The sequence below is a fragment of the Boleophthalmus pectinirostris genome, unplaced genomic scaffold, assembly GCF_026225935.1.
Source record: "Boleophthalmus pectinirostris isolate CB_2022bp ecotype Guang Dong unplaced genomic scaffold, ASM2622593v1 HiC_scaffold_16, whole genome shotgun sequence".
NCBI classification, from domain to species: domain Eukaryota; kingdom Metazoa; phylum Chordata; class Actinopteri; order Gobiiformes; family Gobiidae; genus Boleophthalmus; species Boleophthalmus pectinirostris.
This window is the reverse complement of record NW_026571095.1, coordinates 21,434,054-21,457,770: the sequence shown is the minus strand read 5'-3', so window position 1 is coordinate 21,457,770 and position 23,717 is coordinate 21,434,054. Positions and strand designations below refer to the sequence as shown.

The 23,717-nt window shown below is 38.3% G+C and overlaps 1 protein-coding gene across 1 annotated transcript in view; it reads left to right on the top strand.

The window, feature by feature from the left end:
* Positions 1-23,233, top strand: part of adcyap1r1a (adenylate cyclase activating polypeptide 1a (pituitary) receptor type I) — a 30,113-nt gene extending 6,880 nt beyond the window's left edge. The window contains exons 2-13 of the mRNA XM_020929157.1: positions 259-355; positions 15,961-16,071; positions 16,543-16,643; positions 16,720-16,817; positions 17,013-17,145; positions 18,078-18,231; positions 18,498-18,558; positions 18,642-18,711; positions 18,794-18,885; positions 20,881-21,010; positions 21,628-21,669; positions 23,030-23,233. Of these exons, the coding sequence (XP_020784816.1) occupies positions 259-355; positions 15,961-16,071; positions 16,543-16,643; positions 16,720-16,817; positions 17,013-17,145; positions 18,078-18,231; positions 18,498-18,558; positions 18,642-18,711; positions 18,794-18,885; positions 20,881-21,010; positions 21,628-21,669; positions 23,030-23,233 (1,293 nt within the window). The remainder of the gene's footprint in view (positions 1-258; positions 356-15,960; positions 16,072-16,542; positions 16,644-16,719; positions 16,818-17,012; positions 17,146-18,077; positions 18,232-18,497; positions 18,559-18,641; positions 18,712-18,793; positions 18,886-20,880; positions 21,011-21,627; positions 21,670-23,029) is intronic.
* The last annotated feature ends 484 nt before the right edge of the window (positions 23,234-23,717 follow it).

The following is a 23,717-nucleotide window of genomic DNA, read 5'->3' as shown; positions in this document are numbered from 1 at the left end:
TACATTGTGTTTTTACCTTGTTACCTTGTGATTGGTAGTGACAGGAAGGGCACCTGGTGTAAAATTTGTCAAATTACCATATCATCAAAAAGACTAAATTAAAGACAAAAGAGAAATCGAATATTACCGCCTGTTTCTATTACTGTCTCCATCTCCTCACCTCATCTTCTCAGCCCATAGCTCCCAGCAGTGTAATTTCTCGTTTCTAATACCAGTGTCTTTTTTCCTGTACCCCCCTCCCCTCTCCATCTGTTCCAGGTGGCCCCGGAGTCTGAGCACTGTATAATCAAGCGTGGACATGAGAAGTGCATGGAGCGGATGGCGGAGCAGGACCCCGCTGAATACATGGATTTAGGTTGGTGTGGTTGTGGTCGCGTGTGGACATGCGTGCCTGATTCTATTTGTCCTCTCATCTTTCCTGCATAATTTGGCATGAAGCACCCTCCGCCCCCCACCTCCTTTGGCTCTAGCTTTGTGCCTAAACTCTTTACTTTTTCATGGAGATTTCTAAGAAGGTTTAGGACAAAAATAGTATTTTTTCTTACTCTAGTTTGTTCAAGGTTGTAGTTGTGTTTTGCTAAGACAAAGGCTCAGTACCACAATGCTTATAAAAAAAATAAAAATAAAAATACTAATCCAATTTTTTCTTAAAATTCTGTTTTATGAGATTTATTCCAGGATCAGTAAAAAAATGCATCCTAATATTGCCATTTGACCTATAATAATTGCATATTGGGTACCCTGTGTTGCCATCCTTTGCTTACAAAGTGCCTTGCCGAAGGACACAACAAGTGGATTCAAACTGACAACCAAAATTCACTTTTCTGTTTACCACTATGTTTGATCTCCTTTTTTGCATAATAATCTGAACAAGTTAGTTTCTTTCAGATTATTTTCTTTTTTTCAGTACAGTGTGTTAATTATTATTGTGCATTCATTTCTAAAACAAACAAAAACATGTATTTACAATTAGGTACTTAGTTTTGCTCTTCTGTACAGTTTAAGGGAAAAAATAATAATATTTTACTGGGTGCAAATGTCAGCATTACAATGCATTTTACCCTGGACTGAAGTGGTGGGTTTTTTGTTTTTCTTCATACAAATTCGCTAAAATCACTGTGAGCAGCGGTAAAACGCCATCGTTCCGAATGTCGGGACGGGCCCAGAGGTGCGCCCGGGTAGACCATCGGGTAACCGCGGGTGAAAGGACCTGCACAGAGGTCCACGCTCCACGGAGCTAATTGCAGCCAATGCCCGATCACCCTTTGCAGACACCCTGCTCCACGGGCTCGGGGTTCTCTCAGGGGCGGTCCTAGATTCCAAGTCCTAGTCCAAGATTGGTTTTGATTTGGTCCTGGTTTAGTCCTGGTTCAGACCTGGTTTACACTTGGTTTACACCTGGTTTACACCTGGTTTACACCTGGTTTAATCCTGGTTTAGACCTAGTTTAGTCCTGGTTCACTCCTGGTTTAGACCTGGTTTAGCCCTGGTTTAGTCCTGGTTTAGTCCTGGTTTAGACCTGATTTTGTCCTGGTTCAGTCCTGGTTCAGTCCTCCTGGTTCAGCTCTGGTTTAGTCCTGGTTTAGACTTGGTTTTGTCCTTATTCAGTCCTGGTTCAGTCCTTGTTCATACCTCCTGGTTCAGTTCTCGGTTTAGTCCTGGTTTAGACCTGGTTCAGTCTTCCTGGTTCAGTCCTCGGTTCAGTCCTGGTTTAGTCCTGACTCAGTCCATGTACAGCTCAGAGGTTTGGCATCTTTGCTGTCTGACGATCAGCGATCAGTTATTTTGGTGAGAGTAACTTAAAAGTGCTGCAATAGTCATGTAATGTCTTACATTTTAAGTGCAGTAGTATTGTAATGTAATGGATTACTTTGAAATGACAGTAACAAGTAATAAATAATGCATTACAGTTTTGAAGTAACTTGCCCAACAGTGCTCATATATATCGCCAAGGTAGGTCAAGTGTCTTGTCTAAGAGCACAACAACTCTTTGCACTAGAGAGACATTTCAAACTGCCAGCCTAAACAAAAAGGGAATCAGTTTTCTTTTCACCACTGTGATTAAAACTCTTTACTTTTCATGGAAATCTCAAAGAAGGTTTAGTTTTGGAGAGGAGGGGGGCAGTTAAATAGGCGTTTTCTTCACCAAGTGCCAGCGACCGCATAGCAAAGGAGGCCATCCAGTGACAGTTCTCAAGCCAAGTGCCTCCTCGCAGATTCATACCAAGTGGATTTTTACAATCACTTCCAAGTCTGTATAAAAGTGGGAACTCAGTATGGGATTCCTGGAAACCATTATTTCCCTGTCCACGGTGCTGTGATTTTCATTAGACAGAGCTGTAGACCCCCACTGCCCTGACTGCATGGTGACTCAACCCTCTGCCTCTCACAAACACCAGGATCAGGAAAATAGAAAGTACATCGGAAAAAATAAACTCTGTAACAAGCTATTAAATGAAAAGAGATTAAAGGTTAAAAATGAGAGGAATTGTAGACTATGCACCATAGAATTTTTCATGCCTGTGGGTTGCTTGTTTATTGCTTGTCTTCATGGTGATGTTGTCATTGCTTTGCCTGGAGTGTTCCACAGTATGGCATTAAACTCTTCTATCTGTCATGGAGACAAGTTACAAGTCAGTTCTGTGGAGAGGTGAGATCGATCATTGTGAGAATGATGTAATAAATGCAAGAAATATACATTTGATTCCATACAGACAAAGCAATTACATTTCCATGGAGACAAGAAAGTGACAAAAAAGTTACATCATGCACTTTTAAATAGTACTGGAAGTTAAATTACATACCTTCTTTACTAAAATAAAAAACCCTGTAAATTACTAAACATGATACTGCAAATAACTTTCTTCATCATCAATGTCTCACTATTATAATGTAATATAAAACTTTGTCAAAATGATCATTTAAAAAACAAATATTTATTGCAGTTCTGTGTATCAATATATTTAGTTGTTCTTGCTTTGATTCAAGCTTAGTTAATTTCTACATTTATTTTAAGTGTTATAGAATTTATGTTAAAAGACCTGAAGCAGTACCTTAGTGTTACCCATGTCTGTGAACTAGAGCTGGGTATTAATAAGAAGTTGGAGATACATACCTCGATGGGCCATGATACGATACATATCTCTATACAGTACACTTTTGATTCGATACAATATATTTCAAATCGATTCGATACAATTCACTAAAAAATAAAGGCTAAATCATGGCTGTGATACTAAAAGTCTTTGTTAAACCAGTTCTTGTCCAAAGTGAATAAGAACCACGAACATTTTACTCATCAAAATGTCAAATGTGTCACAAAAACGTGTTTCCTTCCAACAAAGCAACAAAACTGTAGCACTGTAACAAAATAATTTTGTAAAATATACAAAAACATACACTTGACGATATATTGATTCAGCAGCCCATGATATCGATACTGTATCATCACATTAAATGATACAATATTTCGATATTTTTGCACCTCTAATTTCTCTTTATATCATAGATTAAAATGTTTGTGTTTAAAGCTGCACTATGTAACTTTTTACTGGGGGCCTGCTACTAGCCTGATTCATCAGCCGGTTTCACTTTATAGAAGCCGTCTGACCTCGCAGCATTAGGATTCGTTTGCTCGGCAGTAAGCAGGTACTTCTTCATTTAACCAATCGCTGCTATTTGGTCGTGACGTATGTAATGCTCCGATAACGGGACTAACTGATATATTAAGCTTTTCCCAAATCCCGTAGGAAGAAGGGCAATAACGTCTTTCCCCTTTATAAAATTCACCAAACATTCTCTTTGTTCCGGCTTTACATCCTCAATCTCGGGAATCGTTGCCAACAAAGTATGTATGGCTCTTCGCTGATTGGCTGGTGCCTGGACTCACACTTCCAGGGTTCTTGCAAACCGTCTAGTGTATTCTGTTTCTTGACCTAGTTGCTGGAAAGAAATGAAATTGATCAGAGGCACTAGGTAGCGCCAGCCTGGTTAGCCTGCTATGTAATGCACCATTAAATAGTAGAGTAAGTTTTACATGTTTAAGCTTTGATTTCATGCTTAATTCCAACATTATGTAGTAGTAATTTAGTAGTTTCGTGTTAAACCTGAGTTTGACTTCTGACTTTGAATTCACACAAGCCCATTGCTCTATAGGCTTTAGCGCAGAAGTTATGGTTGACTGTGTCTTGTCTCCGTGGACGGAGCTGAGCATCTAAATGTGTCATACTGAATAAATATGACAGTGAATGATGTCTGTGGATGTGCCTGTGTCAGCCCTTTGTCCAGACTGTACCCCCAGCTAAGGCTAACTGACAGGGCCATAAATATAACTTAAACTGACTGATGGGTCAAAAGAATTAATTGGTTTGAGTTATATAATTAGATAGGTGATGTTCATTGTATGTACAAATTCATCAATCTTGCAATAAAAATAGGATGTGTACCAGCTACTGCAGCCTTCTAGCAGCGATTGTCATTTTCAGACTATATTTTCTGAGGGTAATGTAAATGAACTCTGTTTACGCACATAAATAACTAAAAATAAAATAAGCCCACATAGCAAAATAGGTTTAAAAATAGCACTGTTTATTTATTTATTTAAGGAAGCTGGCCATGTAATATAATATGTATGTTTGGTGAAGTAGATTATGTTATGGGGATAAAATGTAAATCGCGAGGCAAGTTCATGTGTATAGCACGATTGGTACACAAAATAATTCAAAGTGCTTCACAGAATGGGAAATACATTAAAGCAGACCTATTATGCAAAATCAACTTTATAGAGCTTTTAACCATGTTATAGCTGTTTCTCCTTCTCATTTCCCATCTCAGCGTTCTATTTGGAGTGATTTTTGCATGTCTGAGTAATCTTTATTAGCCAGGCTGGTGCCACCTAGTGCCTCCGCTCAATTTCATTTCTCTCCAGCGACTAGGTCAGGAATTGGAATACATTAGACGGTTTGCAAAAAGCCCGGAAGTGCGAGTCCGGGCATCAGCCAAACAGCAAAGAGCCATACATTCTGTGTTGGCAATGATTCCCGAGATCGAAAATTTTAAGTCAGAACAAAGAGAATGTTTGGTGAATTTTATTAAAGGGAAAGACATTATTACCCTTCTTCTTACAGGATTTGGGAAAAGCTTAATATACCAGTTAGCCCTGTTAGCGGTGCGTTACATATGTCACGCCCAAATAACAGCGATTGGTTAAATTAAAAAAATAATAAAAAGTACCCGCCAACGTTGAGCAAACAAATTCTAATGCTGCACGGTCAGATGCCTTCCATGAAGTGAAACCAGTTGATGAATCAAGCTTAATCTTTACTCTCCTATATTCCAGGCATCTCCGATCAGCTTCTGTTTTCACCGCCATCACCCACTGCTCTGTTTTTGTGTTGTTTTTTCTTTTATCTGTGATGCACATAGGATTCAGCCACGTCCTGTAGTCATTTTGGCACAAATGAAAAAGAATCAGACGTGCTCTTTGTGGTGATGATGGAGGTCAGGAGACTTCTTTCTTTTATTAAATCCTTTTAAATGAATATTGTGATTTAAAATGTGCAAATTCTAACATAATGATCCTCGGGTGTCAAAGATTATAACGATATAGCAGACACAAGTGCAATAGGTTTTCTTCAAAATCACAATCCAAACAAATAAAAGCAAAAATAATCATAATAAAATGAACTTCAAAAGAGAAGAGTGCAGAATAAGACCCTTTTTCATGCACACAGCTAAAGAACACACAGAACACTTTCTCTCCCCATAATTGTAAAATCTGACATTGCTACATCTCTACTTGTGGGTACCAAATATGATTTAATTCAGCTTAAATCAGTTATTACAGATATCCTGCAGGAATTCATTAATCACACTTCGTCAGCAACTTTTGTCCCATTTGCCTCATTAGTGCTGAAAAGTTCCATAGCTTTAGTTATCATGATCCAGTGCAGTCAATTTAACCAATGCTTGTCTTGTCCGCTCCCTTTAGATAAACTATTTTACTTTGTGCTGACAGGAAGCCTCTGCTGGGGAAATAAGAATGCAGAGTAAGGGGATTGTCAGTAACAGTATTCGGCTGAGTTTTCAATTCATCAGGATCCCCCTTTCTCAAACGCACATTTCACTCTTTATTTGTTATTATCACATTATAATCGCGCTGCTGTGACCCTCGATTTATTTGCCAACTGTGTGAAATTGCAACATAATGATTTGCTGTCTGTTGCGGTGATCACCCTCCACTGATTTTAGATTGTAAATGAAAAGGGCTAATAAAGTCTATGGTGCTAAGGCCTGTTCTTTGAAAAGTGAATCATTCAGAGTCAAAAGTTAATCCGGAGGAAGATAACAAGGAACTGACTTGACGTTTATTGATACACCATCTGTTCTATGTCAGCGATGCATGCATTTGTATTCAGAGAGACAGTATTACAAAGCATTTTCTCAGGCACGTAGATGGAATTTGTAAAGCGTATATATAAACTCTTCTGTCCGACTTAAAGGAACTTAAACATACTATATTACGCAACGTGGACTCTTGAGAGCTTTAAGCCATCTTGTAATGTTACCTCCTCAAAAACATACCTGCAGTTGTGTTTTGTTTTATTCACACATGTTTGAGTAACTCTATTATTAGTCTGTCTACATTACCAAAGCTCAAAAATGCTCTATGCACATTGCGATTTTTCAAGTTAACAGCTCCTTTTACCTTTAGTTCAGAAGACATTGGAAATTCCAGGGTTGAAATTATCCAAATGATTCTAGTGAAGGTGTATGGAGTTTAAAAACACAATGGAGCACTTAATGTATTACCATGTGGCATCACAAGGTGGAACAGAGAAGAACTCAGCCTAAATATGCAGGGTTTGTGTGTTAAACGTGTGTGAATGAAACTAAACACAAGTCCAGATCTGTTTTAAAGGTTGTATGGAGGATTTTTTTTTGTTTCAAATTGTCAATGATAGCATTATAGAGATGCAGTAAAAATTCATCAACTCTGGACGTGGTGGGGCCAGCTAAACATTTGCCAATAGATAACGACACTGCCTCGTTATCTGTTAGCTGACAGGCTGTCAATCAATCTCCCTATGTTTCTAGCGTAACTGACTTGCCTGCGCGCCGCCGGTACGTGGTTTACGTACGCCTGTCACGCAGTCCACAGACGCAAGCCGCACAGACGCTCTGTTTACTCCACCAACGCAACAGTTCTTAGCGGCTTTTTTTTGACCTATATCTTCCTCGCACAGTTAGCACAAAGTTTGTTGCAATGGCAGACAAGAATCCAGGAGCAGTTAGCCGCAAAAGAAAGTCTGTTTTTGAGGTCGCTGAAAGAAGAAGACAAGGGGAAAAGCAGCGAAGCCAAACTAAGGTGATTCTTGAAGATTCATTCCAGCGATGGCGCGACTGAAGCAGACGAAGGGTCTAAAGACTGACGCATTGGTCGCCAAATTACTCCTGGACAGGTCACTTCTGCTTATTATGAAAACGTACTTTATTTCCAAGAGCTAGTCAAACGTTTTTCAGGACACGAAAGCGATATCCTATGTCTGAAAACGTAATTTTCAATGCAAAGAAAGAGTCCGCTTGCTGCTGCGTGTTGTAGCTAGTTCATTCGCACCGAATCTCCGCGCAACCTTCTCTGCACCCCTTTCCTGCTCCTCTCCCCGCTGCCCGTTCCGCTCTTCCCCCTGCTCCTCACTTCTCCGGGCACGGAATCTCCGCGCACCGCTCCCCTCTCCTCTCTCCTCTCCCTGCTCCCTGCTCTCCGCTCTTCTCCCTGCTCCTCACTTCTCGTCCGCGCACAAAATGTCCGCGCACCCGCTCCCCCCGCTCCTCACTTCTCCGCCTTGCCTAACCAACACTGTAGTTAGTTGTTTACAAGTCATGTGCAGCGCACCGGCTGTAAACAAACCTGTTTCTGGCGTAAGGAGGAGGAGGGAGGAGGCGTTTCTACGTAGGGAGCTGTAGGGGAGGGGGGGTGGTTTCACGCATGCGCAACGTTTGAAAAAGGACAAACAGTCGCTGGATTTCTCGTTCCTTGGAAAATCCTCTATACAACCTTTAAATCAGGAAACATTACTATAACATAGATTATAAAATTGTGTAATAAGATGATGGGGTCCAGACTGATTGTCTTTACTCACTGACTTTTACTTTTAGGCACAGATTGACAAATATATAGCCATTCATTTTGAAATTCCATACATAATGATTCATTATTAATTATTTAATTGTTATTTATATCATGCTTGATGGTGGAAGGAAACTAGATATTTTACTTCTCTGTGGTGTTAATAGCTAACACAAAACCTATTGCAATCACCATGTTACCTTTTATTGTTTTTGAAAATGTTATATTTGCCAAAAACAATGTATTAACATGTTTAATAAGTTTCGTTATTCTGAGTCTCCCCTTGCTTTGCTCTCTGTGCTCAGTAACACCCCCCCCTTCAGAGCATTATAACAACACAATCAGTGTACATCCTGCAAACGAAACTACTGCATTTGGTTTAGACTCGTGGGCTTAACAGGGCTTGGGAGAGATCGCAATATTACTCAAACATGCATGGATATTATACCATACCAACTTTACCAAACATCAACTAGAGAAGGACAATCGCAGTAAAGCAAGAAAAAACACAATACAAATACATTACAACTCCTAAAAAACATAGAAAACAATAAAATACTCAACAGAAAATTTACACAAAGAGGTGCGTTTTTAGGAGTGATTTAAAAACAGGAACAGACTCCGCCTGTCTTATCTCATGCCGTATAAAATCTCTTCAGGCATGTCTTTGATGAGGGAAAAACATTATAACATGATAGAAAGCTTTCCATTTTTTTTTGGATAAGACCCCCTCTTTAAAAACTAAATTGCTACACATTTTCCCCCAAATTATTCAGCTCAAGCCGCTCACGTTATGACAAAATACAAGAGAACCAGCTTTGGAAATGTTTTGATTTGTAAAACACGTGTGAGAATTAGATATTGACTTCACAATCTGTCCACCTAAAAAACAATACAGTCGATAAAGGCATGTCTTTCACCATGGAACATTGCAACGCTGACGGCTCATTTGTATTCTGCTAAAGTCACCACTTTGACTCATGTAATAAAAAAATCACACTCACTCCGCTGGTCAGATGACAATGAATTTATGAGAAAAATCCAAACCATTCTTCATAGTTTTTTTTTGTTGCTTATTTTCCTGTTTCCTTTCATGTGGGGATGGATGGTGTGCAGTTTCAGTCGGTGGAGGAGCAGTATCCAGTGATGCAGAGTTACTGGTTTATTAGACCCGCTTACCTCTGCAGCTCAGTGCGCCTCATTTGGCTCTGATTTGGCTTTTACGAAGGTAATTGGCCCATGTACGGATCACCAGACAGAGGCAAAACAGATTAGAAAGAGCTGGTTTCAAGCAAAGGGCAGCACACATATCCAGGAATATATTCAGAATGCATGCATAATGGAGGATTGTCTACAGCAGAAGGTGCAATGGAGTCTAGGATATATAGAGAGAGGGAGAGAGAGGAGAGGTGTGGTGTGGTGGATCGGTGAATGCCTTTTTCACAGTGATAAAATCAGACAGGAATAATGCGCAGAGGTGAAGGGTGAAAAAAATAGAAGAAGAAGAAGATAGGAGCAAAAGGGCGGAGTTAAATAGACGTGAAACCAGCCAGTCATGGTACAAAACAAGAACAATACAAGATAGTGTAAGTCAGTGAGTCAATATATTACTACACGGTTGATGTACATGATAAACAGGACTGTCGTTGACTAAAGGCATGTACAGCTGATTGATTGGTTGACTAAAAATGGGGAATGGCAAAAGCTCTCAAAACTATTATGTATCTGTGTATCTATCCTAAACTACACTCACAAGACAACAGCTGCATACGAGTTCATGCAAAAACTAAGCAGAAAAATACATATATATAAACTGGGAGACAATGTATTTATATTAATATCCCTCCTGCACCCCTCCGTACATTTTTGTGCATCTTAACTTTTCTTTTTTGCATAACTTTGGCTATATTTGCACCAAATAGCACCAAAATTGGCCAGTTTGTGTATTTTGTGATGTATTTTTTATTTTATTTCTGTGTGTCTTTCAAGGTCACATTCATTGAACGGTCTAGAATCAAAGTACTATAAAAATACATACAAAATACATTGAAATATTGTGGTATTCTTTTCCAGAGTACATTTTTGTCACGAAGGACCACAGTTGTGATTATTTTAAAGGGGTGCTCAAGAGTTAAACTTGTGAATCAGTAGGTTTACTTTAATGTTTTTTAATCAAAAAATACCAAATCTGTAGCTACCTCTGCTGTTGTCCCAAATAAAATGATTAGACCACAAATACAAATCTTGGTCAGCTAAGACACCATCCACCAATTAATTGACTAAACAATAATAAATGCATTCACTAAAACCTGTGAGCATAAATATTTAGTTGAGAAAAGTCAGCAATACAGTTTCTTTCTTGTGCGGATTTACAATGAAAAAAGGCAGTTTGTTGTTGATCTGGAATGTAGAACTGATTCTTTGGTAGAAAAGATATACAAGGCGTTAGATAAGAGCAGGGTGGTGGTCCTTGAGCAGTGCACTAGGATGAACAGGAGAGCCCACAGACCAGGAGGCGACCTCTGTCTCATTCATATCAGTAGCTGCCTATAGGCTCTATTCACGCTTACGTCACAAACCAGGAAGACGTTGGGAAAGATGCAATTACAACTTTTGGCGTGGTTACCGACAATGAGCTCGCCTAACATGGATCGATTAAAACCGACTGTGAAAAAACCCATTAAAGTAAATGTGATCAGCGGTAAAATGAAGACTGCATACGTATGTGCTGTTTGGAATCTTGAATTTGGCGCCCTCGTCTCTTCTAATCGCATGTACCCAGTGCGCTCGGAGCTGTGCGTCAGTGGCGAAATTATGAAAATGGGTATGGATGTAATTGTTGATTAGGCGAACATAACAGAACACTACAATGACATTTAGATGAAGAAAACTGGGCTTGGGAAGTTGTAATTGCATCTTTCCCAATGTCTTCCTGGTTTGTGACGTAAGCGTGAACAGAGCCAATTTGGAACAGCACTTCTATGGACTGGCACTTATTGTCCAAAAGAAAGATAACAGACAAACAAACTATAATGATGAGATATGGCAACCGAAAACATAAAGTCACCTTCCTGAAACAAGACAGAAAGTTTAAAGGGCCCATATTACACTAGTTTATCATCCATGTTGTAATGTTGTTTCCTCACAAACATACATGGAGTTTTGTTTTGTTTCATTCACATGTTTAACACACAAATCCTGCATATTTAGGCTTCACATGAAAACCTTGTGATTTCATGTGATAATACATGGATTGCTCCACTGTGTTTTTAAACTCCATGATTTCAGTCCTTGAATTGTCCATCTTTACTAAACAAAAGGTAAAAGGTTTTCTATTCTGAGCTTTGGAGATTCAGACAGCCTAATAAAGGAGGATTACTCAAACATGTGTGAATGAAACAAAACACAACTCCAGGTATGTTTTTGAGGATTTAAAAGCATTATGCCATGACAGAAAGCTCACAAGAGTCAATTTTGTGTAATATAGGACTTTTAAGGGACCCAACTTAATTATGAATGAGCATCTAACAAAAGCCAACACTGAAATTGCATGAAAAGCACAGGCTATGAAAAAACAAAAAATACAGAAAACAACAATTTAAGCACATGCACAGCCAGCTGCAATATATTTAAAGTTAAAAGTAACGCTAGAGGAGGTTTTGATCATGAAAAAACCTGGAGGAACTAGACTAATACACATGATCTGCTAAAGACTATATAAGGTAACTCGCCTACTAAACACAAACAGTAATTACGGCTCATTTACCTGAAATAACTCAACTCCTCTCAGACAGACATTATGATCACAGAACAAAAGTTGGAGCCGAACAATGCCTCCTCTAGGAACCCTAATGACTTGGATCACATTATATACACAGACAATAACTTTCTCTTCTCTGACTATAATTGTACCTATTACACTGAGAACTAGTTTAATCAGAAAATTAACGCAGAAGGGAAAATGGCTCTGGTGCACTTCAGTATCAGAAGGATGGATCCTAACTTTGCCCGTATTAAAGGTCCCATATTGTGCTATTTTCTGATCTATGTTATAATGTTTCCACATAAAAAACATACCTGGAGTTGTTTTGTTTCATTCACACATCTTTAACACATTTGCATATTTACAGGGTTAAGTTTAAGGTTACGTTCTTCTCTCAAACAGAAAACACTCCCTTCCACCTTGTGATGTCATTTGGTAATACAGGAAGTGCTCCACTGTGTTTTTAAACATCTCACACCTTCATTAGAATCATTTGGACAATTTTATCAGTGGCATTGTCAGTCTCTACTGAACTAAATCAAATAAAATACACCACTTCATGACATCACAAGGTGGAACAGAGCACTTTGAGCTTTGAAAATGTAGACGGCTTAATAGGGATATAACGATATCCAAATATCTCGATACGATATTATCACGATATGCATCTCACAATACGATATTTATTGTGATATTTTGGAGAGGCAGATATAATTGTAGATAGGACACTTTTTCCTTTTAAAATACCTTGACAAGATTTTCATGTGAATTATTACCGTCATAATCCCAAGAATTCGGGTAAAAACATATTTCTTAATGTTGTCTGCACTTTGGTCACTGGAATATGTAGTTCCCTATGTTTATTAGCTATTGGTACCATCAAACCATGCATTTAAGGAAAGGATTTTGTAATTTGATATATTGTGACAGCCCACAGTATTATTGTGAGACTTTTGACAATACAATAGCACGATATTTCAGTTATCGTTACATCACTACTGCTTAATGATGCAGATTTATACAAACAAATGTGAGTGAAACAAAACATAACTCCAGGTATGTTTTTGAGGAGATAACAATATTATAACATAGCTTAAAGCTCACGAGAGTCAGTTACTCATAATATAGGACATAATATTGGATATAGGAATATATAGGAAATTTTACTAAACCGTTCAGCATAAAAGCCATGGCAGAAACAGAGATGAAAGTTGAAAGAGGAAAGAGATTTTGTCTTGGATGGTTGTGAACCTCAGTATATAAATAGGCCAGATAAAACAGGAAATGTTTCCATTTATAGACTGCGGTCTTCAATATAAATTAACTGGGAAAAGGAATACTGTAATTGTTAATGAGTGGATAACAACTGAATTCTCTAACTGTGTGTACAAATTGTCAGGAGATTTTTTTAACTTTTTTTTTTTTTCAGTGCAGTGTTAGATGGAGCAGATACAGGCTGAAGTCTCCCACAGTGTAGATTGACACAGAAATGGATTTTACTGATTTACATTGTGCGCTGGTTGCCATGGCGCTGCATAGGATATCATTTAAGCCTGGTGCACAACAGCCACATCAAAGCAGCAGTAACTAGGCCAGAATCATTTAAAACTCAAATGTCCCTGGGCTGGGCGCTTAATCACAAATAAACTAAATATTAACTCTAATTTTACCCTTGACAATAATTTTTGCAGTTTTGTGTAACCAATAGCAACAGTGTTTGTTAATGTCCCTTTTCTGGTTAACCTTTTAATGCAGATTGCTGGTGACGAAAATAATGTAAGGATTTTATTTTTAATAATAAATTCAATCATTCAAAAAACAAAACAAGGAAGACATGCAAATCTGTGTATCGTCGTTCATTAATTTTTCAATATAAAATAAAAAATACGAAAAAAAACAAAAAAACAGTTTTCTTCATTATTTGTCTCCAAAACCAAAATGAAAAAACAAATAATGATTTTTTTTATTTTTTCAGTTTTTGATTTTGTGTTTAAATGAATAATGGAAAAAAAAAAAAAAAAGGATAACGGCCGTTTCCCGTTTATGTGACTTAAACTGCGACGCATACAGACTGAACCAGGACTGAACCAAGTCCGGGACCAGACCAGAACCAGACCAGGACTTAGACTGGGACCAGACCAGGACTGAGACCAGGACTGAGTCTGGGACCAGACCGGGACCAGGACCAGGACTGAGACCGGGACTGAGTCTGGGACCAGACCGGGACCAGGACCAGGACTGAGACCGGGACTGAGTCTGGGACCAGACCGGGACCAGGACCAGGACTGAGACCGGGACTGAGTCTGGGACCAGACCGGGACCAGGACCAGGACTGAGACCGGGACTGAGTCTGGGACCAGACCAGGACCGGGATTGAGACCGGGACTGAAACCGGGACCAGACCAGGACCAGACCGTGATTGAGACCAGAACCAGACCAGGACTCAACGGTCGTTATCCATTTTTTCCATTATTCATTTAAACACAAATCGAAAACTGAAAAAAACAAATCATTATCTGTTTTTTCATTTTAGTTTTGGATACAAATAATGAAGAAAACATTTTTTTTTTTGTTTTTTGTTTAGTTTAGTTTTTTTGTTTTGTTTTGTTTTCTTATTTTCGGTTTTATATTGAAAAACGAATGATACACAGATTCATGTGTTCTCTACTCAGCCCACATGAGCAGATTCATAAGCCCCATTCAAACACTGTTCCCAGTATTGCTGCATACAAAATATCAGAACACTCAGCAGTGACCCCCACTCATACATGTACCAGTCCCACAACATTGTCAGGTCTGCTCTGTTCACACATAACCTGGCATTTGGTTCTTTGCTCTCCCTCCCATAGCAACTCACTACTGCATCATTAAACTGAATCGCAGTAGAGGAACCATGAAAGCAAGCGGAGGTGCTGGCTTTATTCACACATAAGCTTTCCTTGCAATTCACCAAGGAAATTGCCAGATCGAAAATGCAGGGAAATCAGATCTGGTTTTGTTCACACATGATCTTGTTATGGAAAATTGCTTAGTGAATTCCTCATGTGAATAGCAGGGATGTAATGATATCCAAATCTCACGGTACGATATTATCACGATATTCATTTCACGTTACGATATTTATTGTGATATTTTGGAGTGGTTAATATAGTTGTAGACAGGATACTTTTTGCATTAAAAATACATTGGCAAGACTTAGATGCAAATCATTACTGTCATAATCCCAAAACTCCAAGAATTAAAGTAAAAAATATATTTCTTCTTGTTGTCTGCGCTGAAGTGAATCATGGGATATGTAGTTCCTTATGTTTTTTTTTAGCTGTTGCTACTATAAAACAATGCATTTAACCAAAGGAACGTGTAATTTGATATATTGTCACCGCTCTTGGTATTATTGTGAGACTTTTAACTATGCAATATCACGATATTTCAGTTATTGTTACATCCCTAGTGAAGCGAGTTCCTAGTAAGAGAGAATATACACTAAAGATCATTAACTTAAGAGGATGAAACTGATGTCAAGTGTACTCTCTATTGGAAAAAATAATATATGTATTAAACAGAAATTGTTTTAGAAGCCTTTTATTTTGTTTCTTAAAAGTCTATTTAAATGGTTCAGTATGGTGCTTTTTGTTATATTTGAACAATTTCCATAATATTTCTTTTAAAAATGTACCAAAGTCGGCCTGGGTGAAAAATGCAGTTTTGCTAGTGCTATTTTCCACGTAAAATGAGATGAATTTTAGTATATTCCTAACACAGACTGGGTAGTACTTAAAAATACTGTATATATAGTGAATTTTTTTATACATAGTGGGGTTTTTTTCTTTTGTTTTTTTTCCCTGATACTAAGCAGGTTTGGGCCCTGATCAGCTCTGCTTGTCCCTCCAGACATATGTTCAAAATGGTCTCTTTGAAAGAACAACAGGAAATTGTCACAATAAATCTGATTTGTTTTTTCAGCCGTGCTCTAAGTTTGAGTACCCATAAAAATTGTTTAACATAGACACATCATTTTCCAAAAAAGATATCCTTATACTATGTCTGACCTGTCCTGTCTCTCCCTCAGCGTGTCCGTGGATGTGGGACAATCTGACCTGTTGGCAGGCTGCAACCGTCGGAGAGGTGGTGGTGGTCAACTGTCCCGAACTCTTTCACGACTTCATGAGCCCAGAAGATGGTGCGTCAGAGTACTCTCAGCAAATACATATCATACAGTACATGCAGAGGAGGGTAGAGGAGCCAAAAATTTACTCACTTGTATGTAAGATTAAGTGTCTGGACATGAAGTTAATGTAATGTAAAAGGCTAAACCACAAACATGGAAATCGTATCTGAAGGAACAGTGCAAGAAACACAAATGTTTAAATGATTTTGTGTTTTAATAATTTTGTCACTGGTACACTTATTCACAGAGAGAAGAGTAAACAAAACATTTTCAAAGTAAGAATACAGTTACACACCAAAATATATCACTCAAGTGGGTGTATAATAGTATGGTGAGAACAATTTTATGAAAAAGTTACTCAAATATAATGTAATGTCAAATGTAGCTAAATAAATTTCACTGAGTACCACCCGTCTCTGAATATATACCATCATAGTCTTTAAGGTGGTTAGAGTACATTTTTGCTTTCTGTGTCTTTGTTAGAAATGGGAAAAGTGAGTCGTAACTGCACAGAGGATGGCTGGTCTGAGCCTTATCCTCATTATGTGGACGTCTGCTTCTTTTATGACAACAGCACCAAACCAGTAAGAACATTTTATTACCTCTCCTTTATATTTAAGATGTTATGACCATGTTTAATGTTGGTTTCACCTCGTACAGGACATGTACTATGCCTCTGTTAAAGCACTGTACACTGTGGGCTACAGCACCTCGCTGGTTTCTCTGACCACTGCTATGGTGATTCTCTGCAGGTTCAGGTGAGAAATGTCAATTGCATGACCAAAAGTCAGAGCTGCTCACTTAGCACAGGTATTTCTTTATCTTTAAAGTTGCACTATGTAACTTTTCCAGTAGGGTATTTTAGCGGGTCCTCCATCAGAAAATGACATAGTGAAACTTTAAATGATTTGTTGAAATGATCCATAATGACTGATCTGTGTTTTATGATGCAGGAAACTCCACTGCACCAGAAACTTCATCCACATGAACCTGTTTGTGTCGTTCATCTTGAGGGCTATCTCTGTGTTTATAAAGGATGGAGTGTTGTATGCACAGGAGGACAGCGACCACTGCTTCACCAGCACTGTAAGTATAGACCACAGTTAACATGAACACTACATACTTGTAATTACATTTTCAACAAGTAATGTCAGAATATAATAATGTCATTTGAATGTGCAAAGGAACGTCCAGTACATAATATTTTGTGAGCCATTGGTCAAGAGCTTGGGTGTTAATAAAATGTATCAGAGGTTTGAACTGAATTGAAACGGCTAATTCTGAGAGAGTAGGCGTGACTGTAAAATGGATGCACTCTGCTCAGTGAGACTCATGAGGTGTCAGGGGCACACACTTGTCCTGAGTTCTGCTTGTTTCAGATCTACCTTTGAATGAACTTCAGTCACATGTAATTTTTCACACAATGCAGAAACACTGTTAGATGACTAATACTCCTTGATTATGAATGCAAAACAAGCTCTTAGCCTTTGTCTGTAACAGCGCATCGCTCACTGTTGTTAAGCAGCCATGATAAATAAAGCTAATTAGCTATGCTAATGAATTTAGCAAGGCCAGTTGAAGCCTTCTCCCAGGGCTATTAGCATATCAATGCTCATTGTGACCCTTTAACTAAACATTGACAGCACATCAATGTGATATGGGCGGGACACATCTCAGATCAGGGCTGTGATTGGTTGATCCCAGTGTTTTGCTGTGGCGTCACTACCCATCATAAGGTGATAGGACGTTCATAATATGTGTTGGTGATAACTGTGTCCAACGGTCACATGACCCTGTCCTTGTGTGGCTCCAGTCTGTTTGCTCTGTGGTTCCCAGCATTAGGGCACATGTTACATGTCGTGACATTTACAGCTCTGACATTTTACAACAGTGACCCTGCTGCATTGTCCTGTATTTACGGACTGCAGCCACCTGTTTTATCTTGCGTCCACACATATTTGACATAATAAATATTTTACACATAAAAATGACTTGTTTTGTCTTATCCTTTTTTGCAGGTGGCGTGCAAAGCTGTGATGGTTTTCTTTCATTACTGCGTCATGTCCAACTACTTCTGGCTCTTCATAGAGGGCCTGTACCTGTTCACTCTGCTGGTGGAGACCTTCTTCCCTGAGAGGCGCTACTTTTACTGGTACACCATCGTGGGATGGGGTGAGTCCTTAGTATGCAAATAGTTACATATTTAAATGATTTAGTCTAATTAATCTATTATCAATTTGAAATGTGTTCAGACACTTTATCTTGAACTGTGCATCAGTCATCACATGTTATCTCACGGGTCATAGATGAATACAAAGCAGATGGCCTTGGTTGATTCTTAGACAAATTACAGACATTTTGATAAATACAAATGTTTTCTCACATCACATCTGTTGCACATTTTTATTTGATTAAGAACAACTATTCTTTTGTTACAGGGACCCCCACCATCTGTGTGACTGTGTGGGCTGTGCTGCGGCTCCACTTCCATGATTATGGGTAAGTCTCAAATCTATCATAAAATAAAATATATTGTAAAAGCTGTTGTCATTGATGGAAAGTAATACATGGCTTCTCACTAGATGTTGGGATACGAATGAGCACACTGCCCTCTGGTGGGTGATCAAAGGACCTGTTGTGGCTTCTATTATGGTACTACACAAGCGCCGACATATAATTACGTTCATGGCAGATATCTGACAGCTAATGAATAAATATTTTGTGTATTTTCCAGATTAATTTTGTACTCTTCATTGGGATTATCATCATCCTGGTTCAAAAGCTGCAGTCTCCTGACATTGGAGGGAATGAGTCAAGCATTTACCTGTAAGTCACAGGACCACAGTCTAACTTTGTGTTTGTCCTGTCTATTCTCTGTCTCAAGTCAGTATTTCAAATAACTGATTGTTTTAATATTATGGTTTATGTCATATTCTGTTCAGCCCCTCTGCTTTAGTGCATTATGCAAGACAATTAGGAATTCAAAACATCCCAAAACCATCGCCACAGTTTCCCCAGTTTGTGTCTAAATGACCTGGAAGAGTGATTAGTTCCTACAGCGCAAACACTAAAAGATTGTACATTGTTATTATAAAAGTTTTAATCCCTTAATGGATGACAAAACAGGCTATTATGTCCATTTAGTAGAGAAACCGGCCTTATTTTATATATATGACACAGCCCTCCCTGTTTCTCTGGGTTTGGTACAAACACAAAGTGTGTCTTTTGGTTTGGTCTTGTTCTTATGCTTTTAAGAGGAAGAACTAACACTTTGTGACACACTCAAACCAAGGACACCTCAGGTCGTGTTGTTTACACGTCTCTGGATAGACTTGTGTTTGACTTGCATCAGCTTCTGCAAAAAAAAAAAAAAAAAAAAAATACTTAGAAGAATAGTCAGATGAGAAGGGCTGATGTGCCTGCATAGTTATTATGATGTCTCCTATTTGTCCCAATCACTTACACCTCACAGCCCCCCTGTCCCCTCACAGCACCCCCTGCTGGTCCCCATGCAGAGGGCTGTGTGTGTTAAAGATGTGTCCTGTGTATTGTGTGTCTTTGTGCTGTGTAGCAGCTGTGCTCAGAAATGCTTCAGTGAGCCTCAGGCAGTGCAGCACTCGTGCAGGATGTCAGAGTTATCCGCCGTCACACTGTAAGTGTGTGTGTGCTCGTGTCTGTGTGGCCACTTCGCCCACGGCCTCTTGTCTATGCAGGTTCAAACTTCACTTGTTACTTCAAACCTATTCAATAGAACTAATAGCTCAGTTTAGGTGGCTAAAGTTTGATTACAAAATTGTAACAAAAATATAATAATAATAATAATAATAATAATAATAATAATAATCTATCACACAATTCTAATTGGCACAAGTCATTAGTATTATTCTTGACAAAGCAGTGATAGACGTGTTAAGAGTATTGATCTCTAATGGAGAGATACAGTTTCGTATTAAAGAGCCGTGGGTTTTACTGAACTGCATCAGTGTTACACAGTTTTGTGTGTGTGCGTGTGTGTGTGTGTGTGTGTGTGTCGTGTCTATGTCTTTTGTTCTGTGTGTCCATTCACTTTTTTAAGCCTCTGAAAAGTCTGCTTTCACTACATGTTTGTACTGGTTTGGTGTCATCTGGTTTGACGTAGTCAAAAATCTTTAGACTGGTGGTTATAATAAATGCACTGTAACACAAAACAAGAATGTGACTCAGATACAATATTCTTACGCAGTTCATCAAGGAAACATGCACATTTGGGTAATATAATCGAGGAGTATTAAATATAACTAAACCAATCTACACACTTGAGTAATAGTAATTATGTAAATGTCCTATACTTGATTTTGAACCATGAGTCGTGCAGTTTTTCCCACATGTTCTCGTCAATCTCTTGTTAATGAAGAATCAAACAGTCTGGGAGAGCATTTCTTTTCCCATGATGTGTCTGATGTCTGATGGGACAGAAGCAGGTTTCCCTAACAATTCTCTGGTGATTGTCGACATGTTTAGTGCACAGCATAAATTAAAGGGTATTGACGAGGCTATTGAAATAAAGTACAGTGCATTTATTTCTTGCATAACCATTCTAAAAATTCTTGTTTTTATAATTACACAGATACAGAAATAACCAATACAAGCTAGAATCACAGCCTTGTTGGCAGTAATTGACATGTGTTGCTAGGCAATGCCAATCACACAGATGTTGGATGTGTCACCGTGTTGCATCAGAGGCCAGTTTGCAACAGTTACTGCTAAACAAGATGGCCGCCATGAGAGTGGATCTGATTGAGTTTAAACTAACGTCTGTGTGTGTGCATGTGTGTGTTGTAGGCGCCTGGCCCGCTCTACGCTGCTGCTCATCCCTCTGTTTGGGATCCACTACACTGTGTTTGCCTTCTCCCCTGAAGACGTGAGCAAGAGAGAGAGACTGGTGTTTGAGCTCGGACTGGGATCGTTCCAGGTACATGAAGACACAGTGAAATGCAACACAGCTGATAGAACAGAGAGAGCATGAGCATGAATCATGTGTGGAGTGGGCAAAACTGAAAATATATTCTGGATCATCCCAGTGACTATAAGCAATCAGAAATATATTACCTCATCAAAAACGTACCTGGAGCTGTGTTTTGTTTCATTCACACTTGTTTGAATAATCCTCTAATATAAATCTGTCAAAAGCTCATTGCTCTTTTCCTTTTTGTGATGTCATCATGTGGTTTTCAAGTTAACCACTACTTTTTTCCTTTGGATAATTAAATGATTCTAGTAAAGGTGTATGAAGTTTAAAAAAAAAAGTGGAGCACTTTCTGTTTTACCAAATGAAATCACAAGTTGGAGCAGAATGTTTTCTGTTGAGAGAAAGAGAAGCAAAACACAACTCCACATATGTTTGCGATGAGGAAACATTATAACATAGATCTAAAAATAGTAATATGGGTCCTTTAAATGTCTTGGTCGAGGGTCAAATAAAGCATAAACAATGGACAAGAAAATGATTTGCAATGAACTTTGTCTATAATAAAAATATGTTTTTATGCTTTCATATCCACATATCCACCTTTTGTCCTCTCTCCTCAGGGCTTTGTTGTTGCTGTGCTTTACTGTTTCCTGAACGGAGAGGTAAGAATAGCCTCTTTACACCTAAACATTATGAACACCATATTAAGCTTGTCAGTGGTATGATAACAAAGCTAAGAAAGGATGACAACTAACAATTTATGATTATTTTGAAAATGTTTATTCCTTACTTTACTGAACACATTTCCTGTACATAAAATATTAAATGCATTTCGATTGCTTTTGCTAATTATTACCTTATTTGAGTGGGAATTGTGACAAATTGTGTTCATAGAGAAAGCTACGGAATACTTGGAATTGTTTCAGATTTAAAAGAAATTATTATTAAATTTATTTCAGTAGTGTAGTGTAATAAACATTCTTTGAGCTATATTTACATTTATTCATGTTTCTACAAGATGAAGAAAATATCATGGTTTACACCAACGATTGGCAAAATACAGCATTTTCATCAACTTTACCAGTTGTTGGTAGCTCAAAGTACATTTATTACAGTTGATGAAAAAGCTGTATTTTTGTGATTAGGTGAGATCTATTTACTATATGACATAATTTTTATAACTTGTTGTCTTGCCTTGTCTTGACTGTGTTTTAATATCCATGGGTTTCAGAATAAAGAAAAAAAGAGAACCATTGCCATAATATGTGCCACAAAATACTAGGGATGTAACAATAACCGAAATACTGTGATATCATGTCATCAAAGTTCTAACAATAATATCATGGACCATTACAATATATCGAATTACAAGTGTTTTTGCTTAAATTAAGAGTTGTGGTGCAGCAATAGCTAAAAAAGACAGAGGGAACTACACAGACCATGATCCTTTGCTCCATTTCAGTGCAGACTACAAGAAGAAATAACAGTTCTAAGCATTTTAAAGTCTTAGTTCTTTGGATTAAGTCTTGTCAAGGCATTTTAACAGGAAAAAGTAGCATATTAACAGTTTTGTTAGCCTCAACAAAATATTGCAATAAATATCGTACCATGAGATGTATATCATGAAAATATCGTATTGAGAGATTTGGATATTGTTATATTCCTAATTGTGAGCCTCCCCACCATATCATGAGCTTTCTAATGATATTGCAATAAATATCATACCATGTTCTTCATACCATGACGATATCGTATCGTGAGACTTGGATATCGTTACACCCCTACAAAATACATATTATAATATTACAATGCCAAAAAGGCCTCAAAAAGTTGCAGATAACAGAAAGTTGAAACCCATAAATATCTTGAAATATTAAAGTAAATCTCAAAAGTTTTTACCTCAGTGGCAAAAAGTTAGTTTCAAAGTGATGCTGTTGTGTTGTTGTGCGTGGTTGTTGTCCGTGGGGCCATGCCTGCAGCCTGTGGTACATTAAAATGACGTTGTGAAGTTTCTGCCTGAAGGTGCAGTCGGAGATCAAGAGGAAATGGCGCAGCTGGACGGTGAACCGGTACTTTGCTGTGGACCTGAAGCAGCAGAGGCACCCATCGTTGGCGAGCAGCGGAGTCAACGGGGGCACCCAGCTGTCCATCCTGAGCAAGAGCAGCTCCCAGATCCGCATGTCCAGCCCCCTGGCCGAGAACGCCAACATGAGCCTGCCGACCTGAGCGCTGTCTGAGGGTGACGCTCTCTGTCGCTATGCCAACCACGCCCGAAATCGACAACCTAAACACGGCCCCTACATTCACAAACTTTATTTATGTTTAATTTGAATATGGGATGTTACAATCACTTGCACTTTTAATAGACGCACAACTACCTGAGCATTTCGTTTGAGCAGAGGTGGAGGACTGCCAAAGTTTACCTCAATATAATAATAGAAGTATTACTTAAGTTAAATTTTCAAATAAAACTTAACATTTAAATCTGAAAATGCTAAATAAATCCATACTTTTGTCAACTACAGTCAAGAAAACACGCTATTACTTCAAAGTTGTAATATAGAAGTCAAAGGGCCAAGATTAGTATAAATTGTAAAATGAACTTATCCTCAAAAATAACTCGATTTTTTTTTTTATGTTCTTTTAAATACAATAATTAGGCCTAGTACAATTCTGTTTACAGTAGTACTTAAATATGAACTTCCCACCT